Consider the following 26,465-nt stretch of genomic DNA (forward strand, 5'->3'; position numbering starts at 1 on the left):
TCTCTGGAAAATCAATCAAGTGCTTTTCAGACCAAGTGCAAAAAAATATCAGTATAAAACAGTTTAAATTCATCAACAAAGATGGGGAAGAAGTTGTATTTAATGTTGAGGTTATCAGTGTTCTTAAGAGTGAACTGTGTTCTAAGTGGTTTGATTAATGAGTATTTGAGTCTTCCCAAAACCTGATGATTTTCTTTACTTGTTAGAGAAAGGAGCAGATGACATTATTACTGGGCATATTTCTAAAAGTACAGCCAAATGCCACAACAGAACAAAGAGGGGATTGGGCATCCAATTATGGCTCTTCCAGGTTCTGAGAAATATGCTCATTTGCCCATCGAACAAAATGCTGAACGAGGTCTTTGGGAAAAAAACCTCTCCATAATTTATCATCCATATATGATTCAAAAATATCAAGAATTTTATATGAAAATATCAAGAGACTGCAGACAAGGACACTGATTAGTGTTCAACAACACTTGCTTACTTGTTCTCAATGACCTATAACGACTTCCAGATTTTCCTATTTAAACGGGGGGGAAAAGAGAAAAATTAAAATAGACCAGATACGGAACCTCACCTATAGCTTATGTTATACACTATCAAGCAAATATAAGGAAATCTTGGTGAGAGACGTGGTCTTTGATGATGCGATTCATTTAAACACTTTTTTAAATGAGTTTTTTTTTAAAGATTGGCACCTGAGTTAACATCTGCTACCAATCTTCTTTTTCCCTTCTTCTCCCCAAAGCCCCCCAGTACATAGTTGTATGTTCTAGTTGTGGGTCCTTCTAGTTGTGGCATCTGGGACGCCGCCTCAACATGACCTGATGAATGGTGCCAGGATCCAAACGGGCGAAACCCTGGGCCGCCAAAGCGGAGTGTGCAAACTTAACCACTTGGCCACAGGGCCGGCCCCCCATTTAAACACTTCTGTCAGTGATTTTTAAAATTTAAGATTGGTGGTCCGTATTTGTGCAGAATACCCACTATGCAGTCGGTAGCCGATGAGATTGGGGAGCCCCGGCTTACAGGTAAAGCCCAGAGCACAGCGTGCAGGCCCCAGGGTGCACTGACTCTGGCCCTGCTCCCCAGCCTCCTTTCTCAGCCCCAGCCTATGCTCCACCTGCAGGGAACCATGTACAGTGCCCCCAAGCGCCACGCCTTCTTGTCCATCCTTGGCTTTGCCCTTCCCTGTGCCTTCCTGCTCTCCCCCAGCTGAAGGACACTTACCGTTGAACTCAGCCACAGCCTCCTTCTCTGAACAATCTCTGCCTCGGTGGAGTTACTCTCCTTCTCTTGGAGGCCAACAGCACACACTGTGGTGTAAGCATTTACGTAGACACTTAAATTCCAACTAGATTCTGCGTTCCAGCAGGGCAGAGGCCACATTCTGTATATTTATTCATCTTTGTCCAAGTGCTCACCTCATGTTAAAAACTTGATGAGTTTAATCAGACCTTCTTAGATTTAAGGAAAAAAAAATCAAATCAGTGATACTGTGGTGAAATACACTTGCTAGTATTATGGAATATCAATGTGATAGATTTATTTGTGAGTCTGATAAGGGCAGCAGGTTCTGAGAATGAGGAAACCCAGGTGTGTGCTTTCTCCCCTGGGATCATCCTTCGAGTGTGTGCATAGGACCCTTCTGCCAACTCTGAGAAAGGTATGAAAAGCTGAGCCATACAGTAGAGGGGGTTCTTTACAACCCTGTTTTCTGAACTATTTTTCCGCAGCTAGCAAAATCCATCTTCTAAGAAATTGTTCTGTTGCATAGAGACCACTGATGGGCTCCCTGACCCTTCAGCCCAAGTGGGTCCAGCATCACTCTTCTGACAAAATGAGCGGCTCTCGTATTTCCCTCAAATTCCTGATGCATTAAGCCACTGACAAGGATCCACCTTTCTCCTAAATCCTGCCGCCACCCAGGGAATCACCGAATAAGGGAAGGCGCTCCTAGCGTGTGAACTCATCGTCTTCAGGCTGAACGTATTTTTCTATTAGATGACATTTAAAAAAGATTTTTTTAAGCAACATTGATTCTATCTATGTGGCATTACCCAAGAAAGCATCACGGCTCTTGTGTTTTAGGGGGGTTTGAGGACAGGGGCACAAAATCTATTTCTGGTGCATAAATAAGGTTGCCAACTCTGTTTTCCTTGCCAAGTTCACAGGTACTTTAGAACATTGTATCATTTTTAAAAACAAACAGAAAAGGGGGCTGGCCCCGTGGCCGAGTGGTTAAGTTTGCGCGCTCCGCTGCAGGCGGCCCAGTGTTTCGTTAGTTCGAATCCTGGGCGCGGACATGGCACTGCTCATCAGACCACGCTGAGGCAGCGTCCCACATGCCACAACTAGAAGAACCCACAACGAAGAATACACAACTATGTACCGGGGGGCTTTGGGGAGAAAAAGGAAAAAATAAAATCTTAAAAAAAAAAAAAACAAAAACAAACAGAAAAGGACTTAGGTGCTTGAGAATCCTGACCATGGCCAGTATCCAAACCGACGTGTTTCCAAATGTGAATATATTTTAAATATTAGACTTGTGTTCTAGTAGCTTGGAAATTCAAAAGGAATACACATATTGAAAGAAGACATTGTGTAATGCTCTAAGCTTTAAATTTCTTCGCACTCGTTACTAAAGTTTTTCAGTTTTAGAAGACAAGGTTCCTATAACAATAAACGAAAACAATAAAACCATTTAATTCTTTATGGGGACAGACAGGGACAGACTTTTACATTAGCTTGCGGGGTGCGGAACAGGAGAAGACTGTTCTCTGCAAATGGTGCGATTTCACTGAGGAACACAGCAGACCCCTTATCTCAGTGTAAATCAGTCCACCTACTCTGTGGTCGCCGTCACTGCAGCGTCAACACAAGCAAGTGGAAAGCAGAGAGTGAACAAATTCAGATTGCAGGGGCGGCCTCCTTCATCAGCTTCCCAGTGTCCCTGCTGCAGCCAGTCGGCCAGCTCACTCTGCGGAGACGCTGGCATCTGACCTCAGATCAGAGGCCAGGGTTAAACCTCTGCTCTCAGTGCACGAGACCTAGGCTTTTCTCATGTCGGGGTGTTTTGTGTCCAGTAACACAGGGGACAAAGAATAAGCATCATCCAAAACAGTGTTTTGAAAATGTTCTGACCGCAATTCTCAGTAAGTAATCGATTTACACTGTGATCCATTACACGTGTGCAAGTGTGTGCGTATACACTCGTAAACAAGTTACACAAAACAATATTTATCCTAACTCTGTATGGCACATTCTGATCATTTATCTTCTACTCTATTTCTTTTTTTTTTTAACTTTTTATTGAGATTATGATAGTTTACAACCTTGTGAAATTTCAGTTGTACATTATTGTTTGTCAGTCATGTTGCAGGTGCACCACTTCACCCTTTGTACCCACCCTCACCCGCTCTCCCCTGGTAACCACTAATCTGTTCTCTTTGTCTACGTGTTTAATTTCCTCATATGAGTGGAGTCATACTCTATCTGGCTTATTTCACATAACATAATACCCTCCAGGTCCATCCATGTTGTTGTGAATGGGACGATTTTGTCCTTTTTTATGGCTGAATAGTATTCCATTGTGTGTGTGTATATATATATATATATATATATATATATATATATATATATACACACCATATCTTCTTTATCCAATCATCAGTTGATGGGCATTTAGGTTGCTTCCACGTCTTGGCTATTGTGAATAATGCTGCAATGAACATAGGGGTGCATGGTTCTTTTGGAATTGCTGATTTCAAGTTCTTTGGATAGATACCCAGTAGTGGGATGGCTGGGTCATATGGTATTTCTATTTTTAATTTTTTGAGAAATCTCCATACTGTTTTCCACAGTGGCTGTACCAGTTTGTATTCCCACCAGCAGTGTATGAGGTTCCTTTTTCTCCACAGCCTCTCCAACATTTGTTACTTTTTGTTTTGGTTATTTCAGCCATTCTAATGGGTGTAAGGTGATACCTATTTCATTTTTTTTAACACTGGTTTTTATCCATTAAATTGATTTCATAATCCATTAATTGAATCCTGACCCGTATTTAAAACACAGTGATGTACAGTACATTTTGAGACATGTTTCCTAAGACAAATTTCTTAAGGTAATCTTAATTTGGAATTATAAAATTCTAAGAAACAAATATAAGTTTCAGAGGAAATATCAAAAAGACTTCTCTTCTCTGGCACATACAAAATGTGAAGAGCTGAAAATCACTCTGAAGAATTGGTGGACGCGTGAGTCATAACGACTTGGAACACACATAAACGTGGGGCGAAGTTTGTAGGGAAGGCCAAACGAAGAGTGAGGTATGTACCGGAACTCAGCCAACCTACCCGGTGGTAGTGGGAGACTTGAGTAACAATGCTGCGATGCTATCTTATTTTCCTTTTGCTAAAAGAAATTATTAAAAGACTCTTGAGGTCGGGAAGAAACTTAAATGTCAAATTCTATTTTCTCCTGTCAGATAAGAAAAGTAAATCAGCACTTCCTTTAAAAATCTGAGCGCTGACTTTGGTCCTATCCAAGAGAGTTAATTTCAATTAGAAGCAGGGTAAAAAAAGATTCACTCAAACGTTCAACTTCCTCTGTCCCTGTTTTTTTAAAAGACATTTACTAGAATTTTATTAGTCAACGGAGAGCAGCTGGAAGAAAAATAACAAACAAAAAATACATCTTAAGAATCCTTAAGTACATCATCTATTTATAATTTAAGTATCTTATTTTAAAAGGTCACTGTCCATCAGTTCATTAAACGTACCAAGTTATGTCATAGGCCCACTTGTTAACTAAATTAACGTCCACTGTCTTTTGGCTCAGGAGAGTGTCCTTTGCATCTGAGCTTGGTCTCTGTAATGGCATCAGAAAGGATGCTGTTGAGTAGCTTAAGGTTAACACCTTAAAGGTAAACACTGCACTGAAGGCAGGTGCTTTTCTCCAAGAAAACCTCCACCTGGCTACTCGGCTCTGCACGTTGCCCTCATCCACCTCCAGCAACATCCAGGCCGCCAACAGCCAAACAGAAGAGAGCAAAGGCTCACGACAGCTGGTGCTGAGGCAGTCCGCGGGGGGAACATACGCCAGTCTAGCTGGCAATGGGTTCCGGGGCCTCTCTCCTGGCAGACAGCTTGTCACCCAGCATTTATGGGGTCCTCTGGGATTTCTGACAACTCCCACGGTAAGTTCAGAAGGTGCTTTCGAGCAGGCAGTGGCACCCACACCCGGTGGGACACACCTCCTGGGTCCGAAACCATTCCATCATGTGGCTGGTGTGTCCGCCATGCCCGCAGGTCAGGCAGAAATTGGACGATCCTCGCACTGCCACGTGGCAGATGGCACACTGGAACGTGAAGCCTTTGCAGATGGCGCACTGTGTGCCACGGACCTCGCTCCGACAGTGGCTGCAGTACACGCCGAACTCTGGAAAGAGTTGGAGATGGCCAAAACAAGAGACATAATGAGTTTAGTTCTGTGAGGTAAGAAAGACGTATTCATCTTAGGATTCTGCAGGCTTCTATTAGATCAATGATTCCAATTTCCTGTCTTAAAACAGCAGAACTCCTTCTACAATCTCAGTAAGTCTCATGGAGCAGCTACTGTCACTGCAGTGGCAGGGCATGGGCAGAGGGTGCAGCAGGCGCCTGGCTCTCAGTGGCCCTGGGCAAAAACCCCAGTGCCTACAGTAGTGGTGGCGGCTGTCTCACTCCTCTTCCCACCCCTGACAGCTGCAGGGGCCTGGTGCACAGAAGGTGGTTAACCAACGTTTGTTAAAAGAACTGAAGGACTCAGTAACATTCAGGCGAGAGCTGATTCATCTCACAGTTTCCTCCCTACCTGCCTGTCAGTGTAAGATGCACCAGGCAGGACACCGCAGTGCGACCCACCCTGGGGAGAAGCGCTCAGGACTGTCCTGCTATACCACTGGTCTCCAGCCTTCTGGAAGAGACCCGAGGGCTAATCCTACCATCCACACTTCCCAGTCTGCCTCAGTCACTACCGAGTCCAGGCGAACCATGTTACCCCCCGCTCCCCCGCGCATGCCCTGTGCTCTGGAGATCCTCCCCCCTCCCCGCCTGGCCCTGCACTGGGCCACCTGGAGTGCAAACCTCCCACGTGCCCTCTGTACTCTTCTTGGAGCGGTCCCCTCACCACCTGACCCTAACTAAATGCCGCTGCCTCTGTTGGCCTTGGAAGGAGTGGCTGTCTCTGTCTTAAGTCCTAGGGACAGCAGGGGTGGGGGGTGGGTACCCCATTCCTGCCTCCAGAATGTCACCTTTCCTCTTGAGGCTAATGCCATCTGGCCTCACCAGCCTTTCCTCTTTTTCTCTGTTGTCATCTACCGACATTCTAGACACACGCACTCACCCACTGAAGACTTCTGCTCTTGGTTCTCAGTCTGCCCTCTATCCCAACTCTTGGCATGATCCTTGGTGTCTCCAAAACCGAGCCACTAACCCTCTGCACACCTGGCCCTGCGGTCACTGCCCTCTCATCTCTAACCGAGCACCTTCACTTTCACTCTCGTTCCATCAGCCCCTTTCTAGCTGCGGTTTCCCCTTTGGCCGACCTGCAACACGAGGACCAAATTTATAATCACTTTTTTGCAAATATCCTCAACTCTTTTGCCCCCTCTCCCTCCACAGTACCACCTGGCAAAACCTCAACCATGGAGGAACCCTATCACCTGGCCACTCCATGTCTGCCCCCAGGCCTCCCTGAGGGAGGGCCCACCATCAAGACGTGCAGCTCACTAACCACATGCCCCCGAAAGACCCCAGCTCTGCCTCGTTTCTCTTCCATTTCCCGACACTACTTCCTACCCGGGCCATGTTCTGGAAGCTCCTCCCTCACACTTTTGCTGCCCTCTCTCCCACTGGACGGCCTCTTCTCTCACCTCCCTGAGAGCAGAGAAGCCTTCGCCTGGGGCCCCTTCTCTGCTCTCCAAATCTTCAAATCTCCCTCCACCTCTTAAAACAGAGGAAGGTTCTATCAGAGCCAGTTCCTCTGCTTCATGATAACTGATAGTCATATAAAAGTGCCAATAGGTACTTTTAAATACATGGTAACTAAGGAAAAAATTTTATGGTAGTCCTAGTTAAGGTGAATCCTGAGACAAATCAGACTGGTTGGATAATTTCCGTTCAAAAATAGCTGTCTTCTCTCTCGACGCATAACTTTTTATATTATGTAAGACTTCAGTTTATGTTCTCATGAAAAGCCTAATTAAATTTCTTAAATTTCCTTTACTGGTTTTATTGGTTTGATAAGATGCAACATTTAAAATTATGAGAATGTAAAAACTGTGTGTTCAAGGGAACTGAATTATAATAACATGTCTTTTAAAAGTGGGTGATGGGGCCGGCCCTGTGGCTGAGTGGTTGGGTTCGCGTGCTGTGCTTCGGCAGCCCAGGGTTTCCCTAGTTTGGATCCTGGGCACAGACACGGCACCGCTCATCAGGCCATGCTGAGGCGGTGTCCCACACAGCACAACCAGAAGGACTGACAGCTACAATATACAACTATGTACTGGGGGGCTTTGGGGAGAGGAAGAAAAAAAGAAAAGAAGATTGGCAACAGTTGTTAGCTCAGATGCCAATCTTTAAAAAAAATGGGGGGTTGTTCTTTGGCACTTTAGATAACTAAATCTTACTTATTTTAATTTCCATGTCCATCTGGGTAAAATTATTAAAATGTCATTCTCTGAAAAATTCAATATATCATTCATTAGTAATTGTGTTTCTCTATAGTGTGTTAGCTTGAACATAATTTCTAAAATTCTTATTAACTTGAAGACCTTGAACTAATATTTTATTTAGTTAGTTAATGAATAATCTTTGCGGGTGTGGACAATTTCTGAGTGGATATGAAATTCACAAGCATAGCAAATACAAAAATGCTAAGTCACTGAGCATAATTTTAATATTTCTCTCTTGCCTCTTATCGTTAACACAATGAAATGGCCACTTGTTACAGCTGAGGAGGACGTGCGGATGCCTTTGGGCCATGCTGGTGTACATGCTAACTTTGGCCACTTTAGGAGATACAAAGGGATGTGGAGTGTGTTCAGAACCACGAAGCTCTCAGGGTGTCTTTTATAGGAACACACTGACAACCCTGGGGATCTCAGGGAAGGCTTTGCAGGGGAAACTTGGTAGAGACGAAATGGATCATTCCTGGCTCCTGGCAAACTAGTAAGGACAATAAAAATACTTCCGGACCAAAGAACGATCAAATTATGATTCCTGAGGCTTTACGAAACCTCCAGGCAGAAGCTAGATCCAGCGGCTTAGTGTCACTAGCTCTGGTTTATTAACTAAGAAGGATTGTGTGTGTTAACATCACCTACTACACAAATGTAATATAAAACAGCCAAATAAATAAGACATTAAATTAATAAACTGAAGCAGAAAATTGCTGTACAAAATTTAGGTGAGTAGATTGCACCTGTGGGGCAGGAACTGGGAGCAGGGCTGACGGAGCAAAGCAATCACCTTGCTCTGGCACCATTGTGACCAAGTGCCACATACCACAATGGAAAAAACAACAAAAATCACCTTGGATCTGGAGATTTTTTTTTTTTAAAGAATACTCTGTCTAGCATTATCCCCTCAAATAAATGAAGACTTGAGTCCTTTCTAAAAGTATCCAATTCTCTAAATGAAAACAACTTTATCTTTCAAACTGCAGCCGATACGGGATGACCCTTGCAGACGTGATGAGCGAGAGGAAATTGCTGGTTTTCTACCAGGAGACCAACTGTGGCCTTGATAACCTTGTCATATTTTTCTTTCAATACCTGCTGTTTGCTATATTTGGGCAGTCCAGCTCTTCCAAAGTAAAAACTTTAAGGATGAAAATACTTTTCTTAATGTTTTTGTTGGTGAGTCTTTCACAATCCCCCTCTTTTTGAAATCTTGTAATATTGTTTGTAATGGCATTAAAACTTACTATTCATTCTTGAATATCATTTAAGTCTTCAAGAGCTTATGTGTTAACTCTCTGGACTGCAGACTTCTTGACCCACCGCCCCCAACCACACTTACACTTCTTTATACAGCCCACAGAACCCAGCATGATGCTTTCTAACAGTACACGCCACGAAGAATTTACCTGATTGATGGATTCACACATCCGTTACATATCTCTGTGATTTACATATTTTCCTGAAAACTAATTTTAAAAGACAGATTGCTCCAGGTGATCATTAATCTCTCCCTGATACACTTTCATGCACTTAGATGCCCTGAAAAGCATATTGCCCAAATAGCATTTTGTGTCTGCATTTCTTCAAGTACATACACCAGAATAATCCATATTAAAATAATCCTTGTTATTCAATATCTAAATCTATGTATTACTCTGGTTTGTTTTTTAAATTGAAACTATAAACACACACAACTTAAAGAGTCAAATAATTTCACACATCTGATTACCAACCCCAGCATTCTCTATTACCCCTACATCCACTACTCCCTAGAGGAAATCCTTCCAACCAAATTAACTATTTTTGTTTTTACCTCCCTATCTCTAAACAACATGTTATTAAGCTGTTTCTTAATCTTCATATTTAAGCATTACCCATTGACTGCCTGCCGTGGAAGCTCTCTGTAACTCCTCAGTCTCCCCAGCCTCACTCATACGCCACCCGTCCCTCATGTTCCCCACACAGAGCTATCATCACTTGGTTGGATCAGTACAGTCATCGCTCAGTATCCTTGGGAGACAGGACCCCTGCAGATACCAGAATCCACAGATGCTCAAGTCCCTTATATAAAATGGCATAGTATTTGCATGTAACCTATGCACATCCTCCCATATATTCTAAGTCATCTCTAGATTACTTACAATACCTAATACAATGTAAATCCTATGGAAATAGTTGTTATACTATACTGTTTAGGGAATGACAAGAAAAAAACAGTCTACACATGTTCAGTACAGATGCAACCATTGTAGGCCTTTCCATCAGCCAGTAGTTGAACACGCAGGTGAGGAACCCGCAGATCCGGAGAGCCGACTGTATTCTGTTTTTATGTTATTTATCTAGCTAAGCATTCAAGCCAAGCCACGTACCATGACAACTTTTTCTTTCTTATACATTTTGTCTTTCCTAGAGTTCGTAACTGTCTTGTTTTTTTTTATTTGCTTATTTTGCTATGTACTTATCAATAACTCATCTCTAAACTCTCCCTCAAATATCTGAATCTTCTATAAATACAGGGAACACTGAAATGTACTAGATATTTTTCCAGTCTTCTCTCCTTGGAGACAATGCTCCTGAAGGTTCAACCTGGACTGGTCTCCTCTAAGTCTGTCACGGAGAACTCCCTTCATCATCCTTCTGACCCCCTGGTTTCCTGGATTGAATCTATGCCTCCTTCTTAGATGGGCTGATGTTTACTCTCACACTTGATTGATAACCCGGATACAGAATTCTAGGTTAGAAACCATTTTCTCGAGAATTTTGAAGGCACTGCTGTGCTGTTATATGGTTTCCTGTTTCTGGTCCACTGCTCCTGAGAAATGTGACGCCATTTGTACTCCTATCCTTTGGCTGTGATCTGTTTTCTCTCTCTGGAAGCTTCCAGGATCTTCTCTTTATCCCTGGGTCTTTCTTCATTCATCATGCTAGGTACTTGGTGGGCCCTTTCAATCTGGAAGTGCATTTACCTTCTCTGGAGAATGAATTTCCAGTTTTTTGGGTGTAGAGGGAGGTAATAACCTGTTCTGCAGACTAGAAGCAGGGACCTGGGTACCCTAAAAAGGCCATCAAACAATACTCTTGTTTTTATTCTCACTTTTGTGCCACTTCCAGAGGTACCAGGTACCACTAATTCCTGAGCCACTTGGGGGTTCTGCCATGTATCTTACCATTTTTCTGTCTGCCAGTTCAGTTTTCTCAGGCCCTGTAAAATCAGCTACCACTAACCTACCTGCGTGTCAGGTCCCAAATGTTATTGCCAACATTACTTCTCCTTGTATGGTTATGTCTTTTCAGAAAAGCTCTATAAAGACACTTTGGTGGGGTCTGGGGAGAGAAGAAATCAATGTGTGTTCAGTCCACTCTTTTTGGCAGTATTCCATGTCACCCTTTAAAAAACATCTTTTCTCTTAGCTTCTTTCATAACACAGTCTTGCTTTTCTTCAAAACTCACTGGTGTCTCATTCTCAGTCTCTGCTTCTGGTTCTTCCTCCAAGACTCAAGTTCCAAGTACTGGTTTCTCTCAAGGCCGAGGGTGGGTAGCCTCTCTTATTTGCTCCCTTCATTCTCTTCCTCCCCACACCTCAGCTCCCAGGTAAATGCACCCATTCTCACAGCTTGAATACCACCTCTATGCTGAAGATCCCCAAATTCCTTCTTTGAGCCTTAATCTCTCCTTTGACTCCAGACTTACATCCAACTGCCTACATGACTCCTACAGCCTGATATCTCACACACTTTTCTGACCATCCCAAACTGAGCTCATGATTTTCTTCTAGTCTTTTCTATCTTAGAATATTGGCACCACTATCTACCTAGCTGCTCAAGTTGGAAACTTTGTCTCTTTTCCTCAATTCCACATCCAATTTATTAGTAAGTCATGTTGAATCTACCTCTGACATATATTTTTAATCCATCCATCTCTCTCCACCTCATTGATATCACCCCTAGACTGTGCCATCGATCTCTCTTTCACTACTCTAACGGTCTTCCAATGGTCTTCCTGCCTCTACTTCTGCCCTCCTCTAATCTTTTCTCCTTATAACGGCCAAGTGATCCTCTTAAAATGAAAACCAGGGCACATGATTTACTTCTTAATGTCCTTTGAAGCTGACCAATGGACTTAGAGTACAGTCCAAATTCTTTATTTACAAGTCCCCAGTTATCCTATAATCTAATTCAACACCACTCTTCTCACTCATTTTGTTCTAGCCACACTGGGCTTCCTTCACTTGTTTAAAATAACAAGCTATGTCTCCCCTAGGCCTGCTGCCTCTGCATGCGACGCTCTTCCCACTGCTCTCTGCCTGGATGGCTTCTTCTCATCCTTCAGGCCTCAGCTCCCAGAGAGGCCTTCCCAATACACCTTAACACATCTTCTAAAATTCTCCCTCCCTGCCCCAACATTCTTTTTTTTGCTTATAAATATTTATCACAATTTGTAATTATTTTTCTCCTCCCTTAGAGTCTTTGAGTTTCACGAGGGGAAGGAATGTGCTAGCATTGTGCCTAAGAAGAGTTTGATATACATTAATTGAATCAGTGAATAACTATCCCTACTTCTAATCAATATCTGAGTACTGTATATAAAACTACTGTTAACAATAGAAATTTAATTTTGTCAGCTAACGCAAGAGTTTTCAAAATGCTTCGAAACTTCTGATTATAAAGGAGAAACTAAAACTTCATCCAAAGTCTTATGCTATGGACAAATTAAGTTACAGGAGCTTTCAGACAGTGACAGAAAAGAAAGAAATGCATATTCACCAATCCCTTTATGAGGATCAGGAGGACATGAAACAAACTTCAGCACTTCAGCTCGTTTCTCTCTCAGGCCCCAGCGATAGAGGATTTCTCCATAGCATTTCTTAAAATCATCAAACTGCTGGGTATTGGCAGGGTCCAGAAGCCTGGACAAAATTTAAAAAATTTCCTGTCAGTTCCATTAAGAAAAAATAAGCTTGATACCAAAGGGCATTTAAGAGACATTTCCTAAAGCAAGAGTCCAGATTTTGGAGAATCTAAGCGTTATGAAATTACAGCTGTTGCCTGGGAATGTTGCTACCTTTTATTTTTATCATGCTGGTCCCGTTCTCGCTCACGGGGATCACTGTAGGTCAGACTCCCAAAGCGGATTTCTTCTGGGGAGGACTCTCCCCAAGGAGAAGATATATGTTCTGCCTCTCTTCCCGCTGAAGAAAACCAAATGGGAAAGGAAGATGGAAATCAGAGAAGGCATGGAAAATATCTGAAAACTCTCATAATGTAGTGTGTCCTAGTTTATTCCCTGGAAGAAAAATAAGCTAAGTTGAAGACCCCGAGAAATACAACTAAACAGAACTCTTTCCTAGCCTTACCTTTCTGTCTAGGTATTTATTATTAAGGTAACTTGATAATTAAGTACATATGTAATGATTAAGCAAATTCTAGAATAAGTAATATAGTAGAATATTAGGCAGTCATTATTTATAAAGACTTTTTAAGTAACATGAGAAAATGCTCATGATAAAATAAAAAACGGAGCACAAAATCACAGATATAGAATGACCCCCCCACACACATACAAAGACTGGAAGAAAGTGTTCTGGAATGTTAACAGATGTTATTTCTAGGTGGTGGAATCAATGATTACTATTTTCTTCTCTAAAATTTTTTGTTTGCTTTTCTTCACTGGACACGTATTACTTTTACAATCAAGAAAACTAAGATCATTTTTTACAAGAAATTTTAAAAATCCAGAAAACACAAATACACCTACTCACTAAATAGACCTTTATGGTCAGCTGGAATCAGGCTCAGCTTTCTCTCTCTACCTTGAAAGGGGAGCATGGGAAAAGGCAGATACTGGGAAGTGGCTGATCATCATGGAAGAGGCACGTGAAGGAGAAAGGATAAGGGTTAGGTTTTTGGGGTGAACACGGGAAGTCTGATTGTCAATTTCTCAAGGTTACGAGATGAAAAGCAACCCAGCAAGGCACAAAAGATGCAGCAGAAACTAGCCTGTTCAAATACGAAAGTCCAGGCCTTGCTGACTATCGTATCCCCATCATACTAAATTTAAAGAGAAATCAGAAACAAGGAAAAATATCATCAACTAAAGATTACATATTAATAAATCACACACAGCTTTTAGAGTACTAAGAATCCAGCATGGGCCAAGTTACTTCCATACCAACCTATGTTCCAGCCACCAGTGCTGAACCCCGGGTCTGACATGCTGGAGCAGGAACCAGAGGAAGTAAAGCTAGGCTGCAGAACAAACAGGAGCAGCATCAGAACCACGCTCCCCACGGAAGTTTACCTTTAGGAAAAGTCAGACACAAGCCAGAAAACCACAAGCTTACATATCGACTATGGGACACCACGAGGTTAGAGGAACGGCTGGGAAAAGGCCCGAAGGGGTTTGGTATTCCCTGAGGCCGAGACTGGGCTTCAAACACGCTGCAGAGCATAGCCAATGTCTGGACATCCCGGAGCTGGCAGTAATGAGCCAACCTGGAGAACAGATGAGAGGAGAGAAAACAAGTCAAGAGAAGGGACGGAGGAAGGGTAAGAATCACAACCGCAGCGGGTTGTTGCCCCAGGGGGAGGGAGGGAGGATTCTTAATTCTGTCTCAAAAACCCCTGCAGGAACCGGGGCTTCCGACAGATCCAGGGGCTTGATCTACTTTGAGTTTGGCTAAATTTGTTCTGGAATAAACTGTATTAAAGTATTACAAATGATCTAGATAACCAATCTGAAAGCTTCTGGTTGGCATCCAGGCCTGGGCTCAGACTTGAACGTAGCTACTCCAAGAACTAAGGAGACTAAACTGACCTCTGAGTGCGGCCACACATGCTGTCAGTCTCCCCAGCTCCTAGGAAGAACCACACTGCTCTCTGGGGCTCCCGTATACTTCATTCACATAACCTAAAGGATGGGAAGGTGCTCAGAGAACACTGGACTAGCACAGGATGGTGCGCAGGCCACAGACTCAAGAGGTGGAATTATGAATGAGCGCTACGAAGTAAGACCCACAAGTAACATTTTTACCCTTTAGGTACTCATGTCCTCTTTGCTCCTTTCAAGCCCACTATGCTAGGGAGGTTGGGATCAGAAGGACTTGGCCTTTGTGATGGAACAATATTAATGCTTTCCTACCAAGCATGTCTAATATTTTTTAAAGTCTTTTCACACTTGCTAGCTGATGTGAGCCCCACGTGAAGTGGGCAGAACAAGCATTATTATCCCCGCGTCACCATGAGGCAACTGAAGCGTGAGCACGAGTCCGGGTCTGGCCTCCGCAAGCAGATGAGGCAAACCTCCACCTGAAGGACTCAGAGCTTCTGTCTCTCTGTCCAGGACCTGGGCTTCAGTGCCATGGAGGTTCAAGTGGTTTTACCTGGTTGTAAGTCATTTTGCATGTTGTATTTCCAGTTTGCCGTATTTCAGTGTAATAGATCCAACACAAATTCATGTTTTCATAAATTGCCTAATAGGGTGAAAGCATCATGGCCTTTGGAAAACAGGAAAGCCAACATGCAATTCTCTCATCTGCTCTCAGGGGCGAAACTACAGTACCCAAGACACTGAGCATCTCAAGAGCTCAGACTTACGCGTTCAGACTGACGTGACTTATGGGTTAGAGCATCAATCTCTAAAGGACACATGAGTCTCGAATCCTTGTTATACATGAGAAATATTGTGCAGTTCCTTCTGCTATAAGAAGTTAGTTCTGCACAGGAGCTCCTGTAGCACTAAAAGGAAGATCTCACTTCCTCTCATTCCTTGGACCTCCGTAGTTTTCTCTTAGACAATAACATGGAAAGTGTTTACAGACCTAAAATTTATATCACTCATTTTCCTCACTTTTAGCTCTCAAAACTTACAGGGACTCCAGCAGCTGTCGCCCAAATGGATGTCGAGCCCAGGGTGTTTCCAAATCTGGGTCAGACTTTGGACCAAGGCAAAGGTCTGTAGCTACCGTGGCCAGTGACCAAACCTGGACAGATCAAAGAGAAACATTCAAGCTCAGACCAGCAAGGACAGGACAGGAAGAGAAACCATGAAAAAACCCTGCCTATCCGCCATATGCAACCTACAGGCAAGCTACTTTGAGGGCAGCAGACACTGGCAGCTTACTGGAAAATTTTAGGCCCCACTCCACACCTACGGAATCAGAATTGGCATTTTAACAAGATTCTCAGGGGACTTGTATGCACTATAACGTTTGAGAAACACTAGCCTTAAAAGCTTTTATTAAGCCAACTTCAGAGAAATGACATCGTGCAATAACTTCAACAGGTTATCTATCTACCTGCTAACTCATGTGACTTTTTCTGCTGCTTTGTTAGTGAACTGGCAGGAAAAAACCCAGCATTCTGCATCACATTGAAGATCTGTCCTTCTTTGCCCAAATAATGAAAAACTGTGTTGCCTTCACTACAGAAGTTTCAGTACACTCTCCGAAGCTACAGAAAAATACGCCAAGACAAAATAGACTTGGCTTTCTTTTTGTTGACACCAAATCTGAGGAATAGCTCCAAACTTGAAATCTCTCGGGGCTTGAAGTCATCAAGCAGAAACGAGTGTCCATTAAGTGTCTATTAAATCCAAGATTTAGCACACGCTAAATAAATCACACCATCGACAGAGCCCCTTCCCCTCCACATCTTTGAAAATGGAACACTACTTTTGGGAAATCTCTTAGTAGCAAGACATTGTATGCCCACTAACTGCAGAACACTGTACTAGACCCTGTGAGAAGCTCAAAAGGAAGAAGACACAGACTTTGAATCAAGGAGAAAAAGAATAAGCAAATAAAAGTAATGAAAAACAGGTAGAGAAACACATCAGATACGTAAAAAATCAATTAAATCACAAGTGGCATCAATACGCTTAACTATTGCACACAAGCATTACTTCAAACGAGAAACCTGAGGCTTACATCCGTCTCTTTAATCAAGGACCCACCCGAATGGGTGCTGAGAGAAGTTCACGGCTTTCTGGGTTAGGAGAGGATGGATGTTTACTACTCTGGCTGACAACTTAGGCATGTTACTTCCTCACTTACAATACACATTTCCTTAAATGCTTTCAGCACAAATAGTGGACACTTAGGTTTATTTCTGCAACTCTTTGCAAAATAGTAGACACGTCATCTTCAATATGTACATAAAGAAGAAAAAAAATTCTGCAAGCATTTGCAATGACATCATTTCTGTCCCATTAAACAGTCCCGTGCCACAAATGATGACACTGTCTCATTTACAAATTGCAAGAAGAGCAGTAGTAACTGTACTATATATTGGCTATTTACCACCTACCATCTATAGGTATAGGAATTTTACATATATTACCTCATTTAGCTCTCATAAGGACCTCAGAAGTCTTGTTCCTATTTTACAGTTGAGGAAATTGAGGTTCAGAAAGATTAGGTGGCTGCCTAGGGTCACACAACAAAAAAGTGACAGAGGCCAGATTTAAACCCAGGTCTGTGTGAACCCAAGGGAACGGTCTTTCCTCTTCACTTGGACTAGCCTGACCTTCTAAATCAACTCTGCCAGGAAAGTACAGAAAACTTAAAAAAGAAAAAGAAAAAAATACACACACACATATTAACACACTTCAGGAAGTAATTTTTCCTCAGAGAACGTTTCTTCAGAACATGAACACTGGATCTGCCTTAATATTGCATTTACCAACCTGCTCACCAACAGGTGATTTTTCCTATGGTTCTCATTTTACAAATATGTACAGAAGCTGAGAGAGTCTGAAATCTCCTGCCCAGGGCTACCCAACCAGGGAGCTGAGTTGGACCTATGCCTCCTCTTATAAACTCCACACTATTTCTACTACTTCATTTTGTCTTCTTAGTGTTCATGTAACTATTTAGATGGCTGGGTGCTTAGGGAAATAGATTAAATCCATGACTCTAAATTTCACCTAAAAGGGTTTGGGGCAGAAACTTGACAGTGTTTATTAGAAGACAAAGGGAGGGGCTGGCCTCGAGGCCAAGTGGTTAAGTTTGCGCGCTCCGCTTCGGAGGCCCAGGGTTTCGCTGGTTCGCATCCTGGGCGCGGACATGGCACTGCTCATCAGGCTGTGCTGAGGCAGCATTCCACATACCACAACCAGAAGGACCCACAAACTAAAATATACAACTATGTACTAGGGGGCTTTGGGGAGAAGAAGAAGAAGAAGAAAAAAAAAAGATTGGCAACAGATGTTAGCTCAGGTGCCAATCTTTTTTTTTTTTTTTTGAGGAAGATTAGCCCTGAGCTAACATCTGCTACCAATCCTCCTCTTTTTGCTGAGGAAGACAGGCCCTAAGCTAACATCCTTGCCCATCTTCCTCTACTTTCTATGTGGGACGCCTACCACAGCATGGTGTGCCAAGCGGTGCCATGTTTGCACCTGGGATCTGAATTGGCAAACCCCGGGGCCGCCGAAGCGGAACATGCGCACTTAACCGCTGTACCACCGGGCTGGCCTGAAGTGCCAATCTTAAAAAAAAAAACAAAACAAACACACACACACAAATGGAAATCTTAGGAATTTTTTAAGCATAGAAAAATCAAAGGAAGGCCTTAGCTCTGGGTCGTTTGGAGGGTTATAATGAAAAAACTGAGCTGATAAGACAATAGCTAGTAGTTTCCATTGCTCAATCTAATCCTCACACTAAAGAAAAAAAGGTGCAATAGAGACAGAAAGCAGACGAGCAGCTGCCTAGGACTAGGTGGGGGAAGAGAGGATTGGGAAGTGACAGCTTAGGGGTGCAGGGTATCTTTTTGAGGTAATGGAAATGTTCTAAAATCGTTTGTGGTGATGGTTGCAAAACTCTGTAAATATATTAAAAGCCATTGAATGGTACACTTTAAATGCATGAATCCCCTAGTCTATGGACTGTATCTCAATAAAGCTGTTAAAAAAAACAACATAAGAGCAGCTTTTCTACACTGATGTGTTGCTGCAAAGATGAAGGAAATTTAAATTTCTGTAACATTACATCATATTTTAAAACTGAACCTGTGTCCGTCTAAAGGAACACTTTGGTAAACATTTTATGATATGAAGCATTTTTAAAAGTAAACAAACAGAACAGAATTGAGGGTACGGACACCCAAATTTAGGCATGCAACAGTCACACGGCAACAGAACAGAAAGAGGCGGAATCGAAAATATTTAGTAAACACTTAGTTTAGGACCTTCTCAACTAAGGACTAATACAGAAACGTCCAAGGGATTGAGAAAGCTCTCTAGCCCTGTAGTTGCCAAAGAAAATGGGAAGGGAATTGCAAAATAGACGGTACATCTTGAAATGTCACTTAACCACAACTATAAAGTGAAAACAGCCTGCTCAGAAAGAAAAATCCCAATCTCCAGCAAAAGGGACGGACGCTACCTGGACAAGATCCTTCCTTCCAACAAGCAAGGCAGAAGCGGCGTTCTTCTGACAAGTTTCTTGAATATCATTTACATTCAATCTGAAATTAAAAAAAGAATAAAAACGTTTCTTCCTAGTCTAACTTCCTAAATCAATTACTACTGGTTTAACAAACAGACTGAAAACTGTGCCTTTGGTTGTCACTCGAAATGTTTTATCTGTGTTGGCCTTAAGCTCCCTTCCTACATGACAGGGAGAAAAAGCTTTCCTACAGCTGATGGTATGCTGTGGGTTCAGGCCTGGGGCAGGCGCAATCGCTCACCTCTTGGAAGTCAGACTCAAAGACCAATTTACCAACCAGCTCTCCTGTGGAGTTCCCAGGCTTGAGGGTCAAATAAAAATTGATTTAAATATGCGCAATACTGACTGTAGTTTCTAACTCAGAGTAGTGTGCTGTACATATACTACGAAACATAAATGCTTTTGTTACGTGTCCAAGTTTAGGAAGAAGGGGAAACACAGGGCAGCCTCTGTATGCCAGTCACTCACCTCCCAACTCCCGTCAACCAAAGTGGCTCTGCTCTATCTGTTTTACTTACTGGGTGTGGGAGGCAGAATGCTGAGACTGTTCCCAAGACTTCTGCTCCCTGCTGTATGCACTCTGTATAACCCCCTCCCTTTAAATGTGAACAAGACCAGTGAATATGGATGGGTTATCACACCCGTGATTAAGTTAATAATCAGTGGACTTTGAATTTGTCAGAAGGGAGATTATCGTGGGTGGGCCTGACCTTATCGGGTGAAACCTTAGAAAGAAGGTGTAGCACCAGCGAGACTCTCCCGCTGGTCTCCAAGATAAAATTCACAGCTTCTATGGCTGCAAGGAACTGAATTCTAACAACCTGAATGAACTTGGAAGAGGACCCTGAGGATTGGATAAGGCCACCACCTGCCCGACTCCATGATTTCAGCCTGCTAGGACCTGAGCAAGGACCCAGCTACGCCCAGACTCCTGACCCATGGAAATTCCGAGACAATAAATGTACGTCGTTTTCAGTCACTAAGTTTGTGGTAATTTGGTATGCAGTAACAGAAAGCTAATATACCGGACTTCTCCTAAAACTGCTTTTGAAGAAAAGGTTCCAATACTTGAACAACAACAACAAAATCACTTTGATAATCATGACTAAGTGAGAGGCACGGCATACTCGAAATCTCGAACTTACATGTAGAGTTCTCCCAATGATTTGTGAACAGGAAGAAGACATGCAATATCCTGGATGATAACTTTCCCAGCAGCCTTGATTGGTCGATTGCCAGAGTCTGATCCCTCACGCTTACTCTTCCATCTCCTGGATTTCTAGGGGAGATGACAAGACATCACTAACAGGGATTTTGATGAACGGAAACCTACAGCTGCAGAGCACATCAGAGTTGGGTCATTGGTAATTTGCAGACACTTTGCATTACATCATGCCCACAATTACATGAATCAGCATCTGTAGGAAATAAAAGGATGACAAAGGGCATTGAGCTCTTGGTCCAAAATCCTAACAGGAAAACAAGCACCTACTGCAGTGCTGTATGCATTCTGCAGGTGCTCAAAAACAGACACCTTGAAGCCAGAGTTAAAAAAATAAGGAAAGAAAGAGCAGCAGGTAAAGAAGTTAGTAAAGACCACAAAAATGTGGGAGAAGAGCAACTTTTAAGGTTGGGTTCAGCCCTAGGTTCAAAGTTCCTGCTTGAACCTAATCCAAGTTTTTTTTATTCTCAGTCTTAATAGGATTTGTTGGAAATTTAATTCAGACACAGCAGTGTGCGCTCTGCAAACCTTAATCTACGGTAGGCAGACCAAGAAGCTTAGCAGCTCAAGGAGAATTACCCTGTTTTCCTAGCAGAGTTGAATTATTTCTAAAAGTGATCATCTATGATGTCAAAAATACCTGAGCAGAGGGACCTGGGTAACAGACAAGGAAGGTCATGAGCAATTATCCTATTTCCCCAGAGCCTTACCTACAAACGGCTAGAGGAGCCCATATGTGGGAAATGAGAGATGTCCTGAAAAAATGAGAATTATTAGAGTGTAGCCCCACTTGGTATCTTCAAAATGACAACCTGCCAAGGGGGCAATATTCTATTTTCTTGCCAGAAGTTAAAAAGGGGGTCACCAAAGTGATTCAACTCAGGAAGGAAGTGACATATTTATTAGCAAAGGCAGCAGAAAGAGCTAGTGAAAGGGCCTGAAATTTGGAGTCAGAAAACCAAGGTTTACCGGTATTATTACCACATGTACTGGCTCAGTGTGACCCAGGGCAGGTTACTTATTTGCTGTGAACTCAGTCTCATGTCACTCTCTTCGCCCACTGATAACCTGTGGCTCATGATGAGTTCTGCTGTTCCTATCTCACAAGGTTAATAAGGGTACAATGAAAAGGTGAGAGTGAAAACTGGGCAATCTGAAAAAGTGAAATTTAAAACTCTATAATTATTATGGATGTATATAAGTTCTCAGGAATTTAGATTAGATCATTATTTAGATTACTCACAAATAAATTCATTTTCTACAAGTGATGTTTACACAATCACTCTTTCCTGAGTTAGTCAGGTGTTTCTGACCAATGACGTCCCATCTAATCCCCAAAGTTGTCCAGTGCATGTAATTCCGTGTTATGGAACCTACTAAATCCAGGACATCTAGCCTTAGCTCATGGCAGGTAAATGAAGAAGTTTAGCTGAAGTATCTAAATTGTTCATCATAATTTGTAAATACATATACTACATTATCCATTTGGAACCTTAAATCATTTGATCTTAAGAAGCAGTTCAGTTACTATTTACTATTTATCCATACACAAGTCATAACTCTGCAATACAAGAGGAAGGTTAATCTATTATTGTGGGGTAGCCCTTCAATTCTCTGCTTGCCCTGGTCATTTTCTAAAGACGAATTATGTGCATACTCAAAAAAATACTACTCTTTTAGCCATAAATATCCTGATGTGGGTGCAACTAAGGGGAGAACGTGGTAAAGAGCAAACAACCTGTCAGAATGGGCTGGAGCGAGGCAGTGTTAACCGACACAAGATGGATGTGGTCACACGTGCACTAAACACTGTGACATGACCTGTTTTAGGGAGGGTAAGTTGGCATCCATCTGTCCGGCAGTGACAGGAATGGCACGCTGTGGTAACTAGAAGAGGGAGGGTATGTGTACACAAACTCACTTCACTGTGATTTTCATCCAGGTTTCCAGGGGTTTAAAAACCCCAGGAAACAACATACCCACAGGTCCCACATAAGTGGTCATCTCAGGCAAAATTTAGGTACTGGAATTTAAAAAAAAAAAAAAAGAGCTACACTAAAATGATTCCACCTGGAATGGAATATGATCCATCTCAGTGGGTCTTCTGGGTTGGCTGGAAGGCTTCTAAAACACTGTTCCAGGTAGTCACTCTGGCTCCTTATTACAAAGAGAAAATGAGAAGCACTTCACAACTGAGTAATTCACCATAGCTCCATTTAACCAAACAGAAGAAATAAATGGTCACCCCATGAGGGATGGGCTCTATAGTTTTCAGACCACACTGAAAACAACCCCAATTCCCTGACTCTTTAAGTAAACCTAACAAAAGTATAATATCAAGGCCCACGTGCCAAAAGTGGTTCATTGGCAAATAGACCAGCTCACTCAAAAATGTTGTTCCTAGCAGAATTGAATTATTTCTAAAAATGATCATTTTAGAATGTCAAAGATACCTGAGCAGAGGGCCCTGGGTAATGGACATGGAAGATCACGAGGAATTATCCCCTCTCCCCAGAGCCTTACCTCCAAATGGCTACAGAGGACTTCTTATGAGGGAAATGAGAGACGTCCTGGACACAAGTCCAAGTGTACAGACGTTTGACTTAGGATTTAAAGACTTGTCCGTTACTATTAACATTAGCTCCTGCTATGGACTGCTCACTCTGTGCGAGCGTGAGCCTCCCCAGAGCTCTCCGACAGAGGGGGCGCTGCCTCCCTTTTACAAATGAGGATGTCAGGCTTACTCAAGGCCGCACTCATAAGAGCTGAGATGTGGGGCCGGCCCGGTGGCACAGTAGTTAAGTGCGCACGTTCCACTTTGGCGGCCTGGGGTTTGCCGGTTCGGATCCCAGGTGCAGACACGGCACCGCTTGGCACACCATGCTGTGGTAGGTGTCCCACATAGAAAGTAGAGGAAGATGGGCATGGGTGTTAGCTCAGGGCCAGTCTTCCTCAGCAAAAAGAGGAGGATTGGCAGCAGGTGTTAGCTCAGGGCTAATCTTCCTCAAAAAAAAAAAAGAGCTGAGATTTGAATACAGGCCTGTCAGACTGCAAAGCCCATACTTGCTAACCTGTTTTTAAGAGTCTGATTTTAGATTAAAAAGGGAAAAAAAATTAAGTCCTGACTAAGCTACTGTTAATATATAAACAGTTTGGTCCATTTTAAATGAAAGAAGTGGTCCATTTCTGCATACAAGGAGATCAACATCTGGTTCTAGTGAGGCCTAACCAACACACTATCCTCTTCCATTACTCACTTCTAAAGTTGCTTCTCTGCGAAACCTTGTGACTGTGTTCTGCTGAGCCAGAGCAGTGAGCTGAAGATGGGCAGAGGTAAGCAGCTCCTGACATGGCTTCACAGAGGCACGCCAGACTCAGACTAAGATGCTGTATTTCAGGCTGGGCTCAAAAGGCTGAACCTCACACTGTTTAATCTCCTTTCTGCATTGTTCTTTAGCGTGAGGCACATTCAGAGAGAAAGAAACTCAGAGTCCAAAGTGATGTCTTAGGACCCTTGGCCCATTTACAGTCTTGGGTTACAGAAATCAGGAGAAACAACCAACGCGAATTATCAATAAGTACTTGATGAAAATGTAAAGATAGTGGTCTTGGACAATTTTCTGTAACCATCCTTCACTGAACTATGGAAATCACAGTCTATTTCCTGGGACTTCCTCATGAACTTCTTGAGACATGAGGCTTCTAAGTGCTTCTCTGTTTGATCTATACTGACGTACCGGTAATGTTTTCTGGAACTTCACTAAGCTGCCCTTGAGCCTAGAATAGAAGTACGTTCCCCAACACAGGATCCCCCTAATTACAGCTGCCACCAAGAACCCAACTGTGAAAGCACTCATGGGGACAGCACTACTCATCCGTTTAGTCCAGCAAGGAAGAACTGCAAAAAAATTATCAAAAATCATTGAGGTCACAAAACAGTTTTTTTTTTTTTTTTTTTTGTTAGTTGGTGATTTTAGTATTTGAAATATCTCCCCTTCAGGCTACAGGGATAGTGACTGTGTAGTAATCCTATCTAGTGGCCAATTATTCTGGGGATTCAAATAAAACAAGACTGCCTAAGTGAAGACATGCCAAATCTCAAAACAGATGTTGGGGCCCCGGGTGCCTGCTACTCCCTAATGGGCATGGACAATTTCTCAGGGCATTTCCTCCAGTGCTTTGGCAACAAAAAGAGTTTATATTCCATCCACACCTCCCCAAGACTTCTTTTTCCCTTAGTATCTTTTTGGAGATTTTGAGTCTCTCTTGTCTGTGCAACTGTCAGGTAATGACACGCAGACAACAATGATACACCAGGCTGAGGTGTGGCTGATCTTTCCAGGTGAGGGAAGGGCACTATGGCCCCAAAGCCCCCTACACCTCCTGCATTGCTCCTGTCCCACTTTGACGGGCTAAAATGTGGATACTTTTCTGTGCAATAAAAGCAGTACCTCTGGGAGGCAAAGGACTGTGCATTTCTCTTAGGTCTTCTCAATGCCCCATCAACAGAAAATGCCCCTTCCCCACAGATTTCATGAGCAGAGACTGAGGGAAGAGAGACAAAGCAAGACAGACAAATTATCACATGATGAGCACCAAGATGCTCCTTTAAACATACCAAGAAGGTATTCATGGAATTATGGGAAAGAGGACAGGGAAGAGAGGGGTGGGGGGGGGAGGGAGGCACTGGTGCAAATAGCACTGAATGACAACCAATAGCCAGCTTGCGACTGTACCACCAGCGTTACTGCTACAATCGGAGGCAACATTGATGCCAATAAATGGGTTAAATGTAAAAACAGCCCAAGAATAAGCCACCAACTGCTTCGCAGCAACCCCATCAACAATGCATAATCAGCAGAGTGGGCAGTGAATCAAAATGACTTCCTATTTAAATAGCGGCGGGAGCAGAGAGTTCTGGAAAATCAGTGGAAATTCAGCAGTCGGGTTCCCTGGGACAGGCTTTTTGAGGGAAGGTGGTCACGTTGGCTGCTCCACCTGCAAGTTGTTGGCAGCAGTGGTAGTTGCTAATCAGGGCTCCTGATTTCAACTGGTTTTCATATGAAAAGGCTACAGGACTGTTCCCCTAAACATTTTTTACGCCAAATGAAATTTACACAAAAGCCTCAAGGCTGCCTTGCACAGCTCGAGGTCACCTTGGCACTACTGAAACATGAAGGGAGTGGGAGAGGAAGACAGAAGAGGGGAGATGGCCGACAGGAGTGAGTAAGAAAGAAAGAAAAGGAAGAGAGATGTCCATAGTAGTTTTATTGTCAATGCAAAATATTGATGGTAAGGAAAAAATATGTTCCAGAAAATTCCCAAAGGATTAAAAACTGGCTTATGTGTCATGCCAATGAAGCAGGTGGGCACTTCTCTCTTTGAACTAGACCAAGTCGATAAAAACAGAGAGACAAAATGGTGGAAGACTCTTATATCTTCCTCTGCTTCCCCCCATGCCAAAGGTAGGCTTTTAAAAGCTATGTGAAATTATACAAATACTCCAAATGAAATCAGGTGAGCTAAAGGCTTATAATTGGGGTTCTTTCCAAGAAACCCAGTATTTAGCTTCATTTTCAAAGAAGTCCATTCACAATCCTTAACCATCTCAGTATTCGCCCACCAGAAACCGTGTTGGAACAAGGAGACAGTCCTTGGCACCTGACTCCCAAGAGTGAAAAATTTATCATGCTGGTCCCAAAAACCAGCCAGCCTGTCATTTCAGGTTCCTCAAAGCCAGGGAGGTGGCATTTTATTCTTGGGCCTTTGGGCAGAGACAGGATTAGTTAAGGAGAGCATTTGCACAGCGCACAGTACCGGGAAGTCGTTAATTGCTTGTATGGACCAACGTCGCCGGGCAGAGCGAGGAGACATCTGTGCGTGAAAACGTTACACCCAGGAGGAGGGAAGAAAAACACCAAGAAAATTAAAAGGAAAAAATAGAATAAAATGAAAGTTTCCCACATATCTGATGGATTAAACGGTACCATAATATACTGCAAAATCAGGATTGAAATGATTTAAGAATCTGAACCTGAGCACAGCAATATTTGGATTCCCTCACCTCCCTCCC

At 42.9% G+C, this 26,465-nt stretch overlaps 1 protein-coding gene across 12 annotated transcripts in view; it reads right to left on the reverse strand.

The window, feature by feature from the left end:
* Positions 1 to 4,599: 4,599 nt before the first annotated feature.
* WDR59 (WD repeat domain 59) overlaps positions 4,600 to 26,465 on the reverse strand; it is an 83,135-nt gene continuing 61,269 nt past the window's right edge. For 2 of the 12 annotated variants that reach the window (XR_011538538.1, XR_011538536.1), the window contains 9 exons: positions 20,316 to 20,449; positions 19,108 to 19,189; positions 15,593 to 15,705; positions 14,068 to 14,218; positions 13,900 to 13,972; positions 12,789 to 12,915; positions 12,491 to 12,633; positions 10,956 to 11,050; positions 4,600 to 5,442 (listed from right to left, as the gene is read on the reverse strand). Coding sequence is in view for 5 of the 12 variants with exons in the window: in XM_070613883.1 (XP_070469984.1) it covers positions 5,207 to 5,442; positions 12,491 to 12,633; positions 12,789 to 12,915; positions 13,495 to 13,578; positions 13,900 to 13,972; positions 14,068 to 14,218; positions 15,593 to 15,705; positions 19,108 to 19,189; positions 20,316 to 20,449; positions 26,210 to 26,266 (1,200 nt within the window). In the remaining 7 variants the exon portion in view is untranslated. Of the gene's footprint in view, positions 5,443 to 10,955; positions 11,051 to 12,490; positions 12,634 to 12,788; positions 12,916 to 13,494; positions 13,579 to 13,899; positions 13,973 to 14,067; positions 14,219 to 15,592; positions 15,706 to 19,107; positions 19,190 to 20,315; positions 20,450 to 24,331; positions 24,938 to 26,209; positions 26,267 to 26,465 lie in introns of those variants that run through there. The other 10 variants (XR_011538537.1, XM_008523432.2, XR_011538532.1 and 7 more) reach the window with 9 other exon arrangements.

Source organism: Equus przewalskii, chromosome 3 (genome assembly GCF_037783145.1).
Source record: "Equus przewalskii isolate Varuska chromosome 3, EquPr2, whole genome shotgun sequence".
Taxonomy (NCBI): domain Eukaryota; kingdom Metazoa; phylum Chordata; class Mammalia; order Perissodactyla; family Equidae; genus Equus; species Equus przewalskii.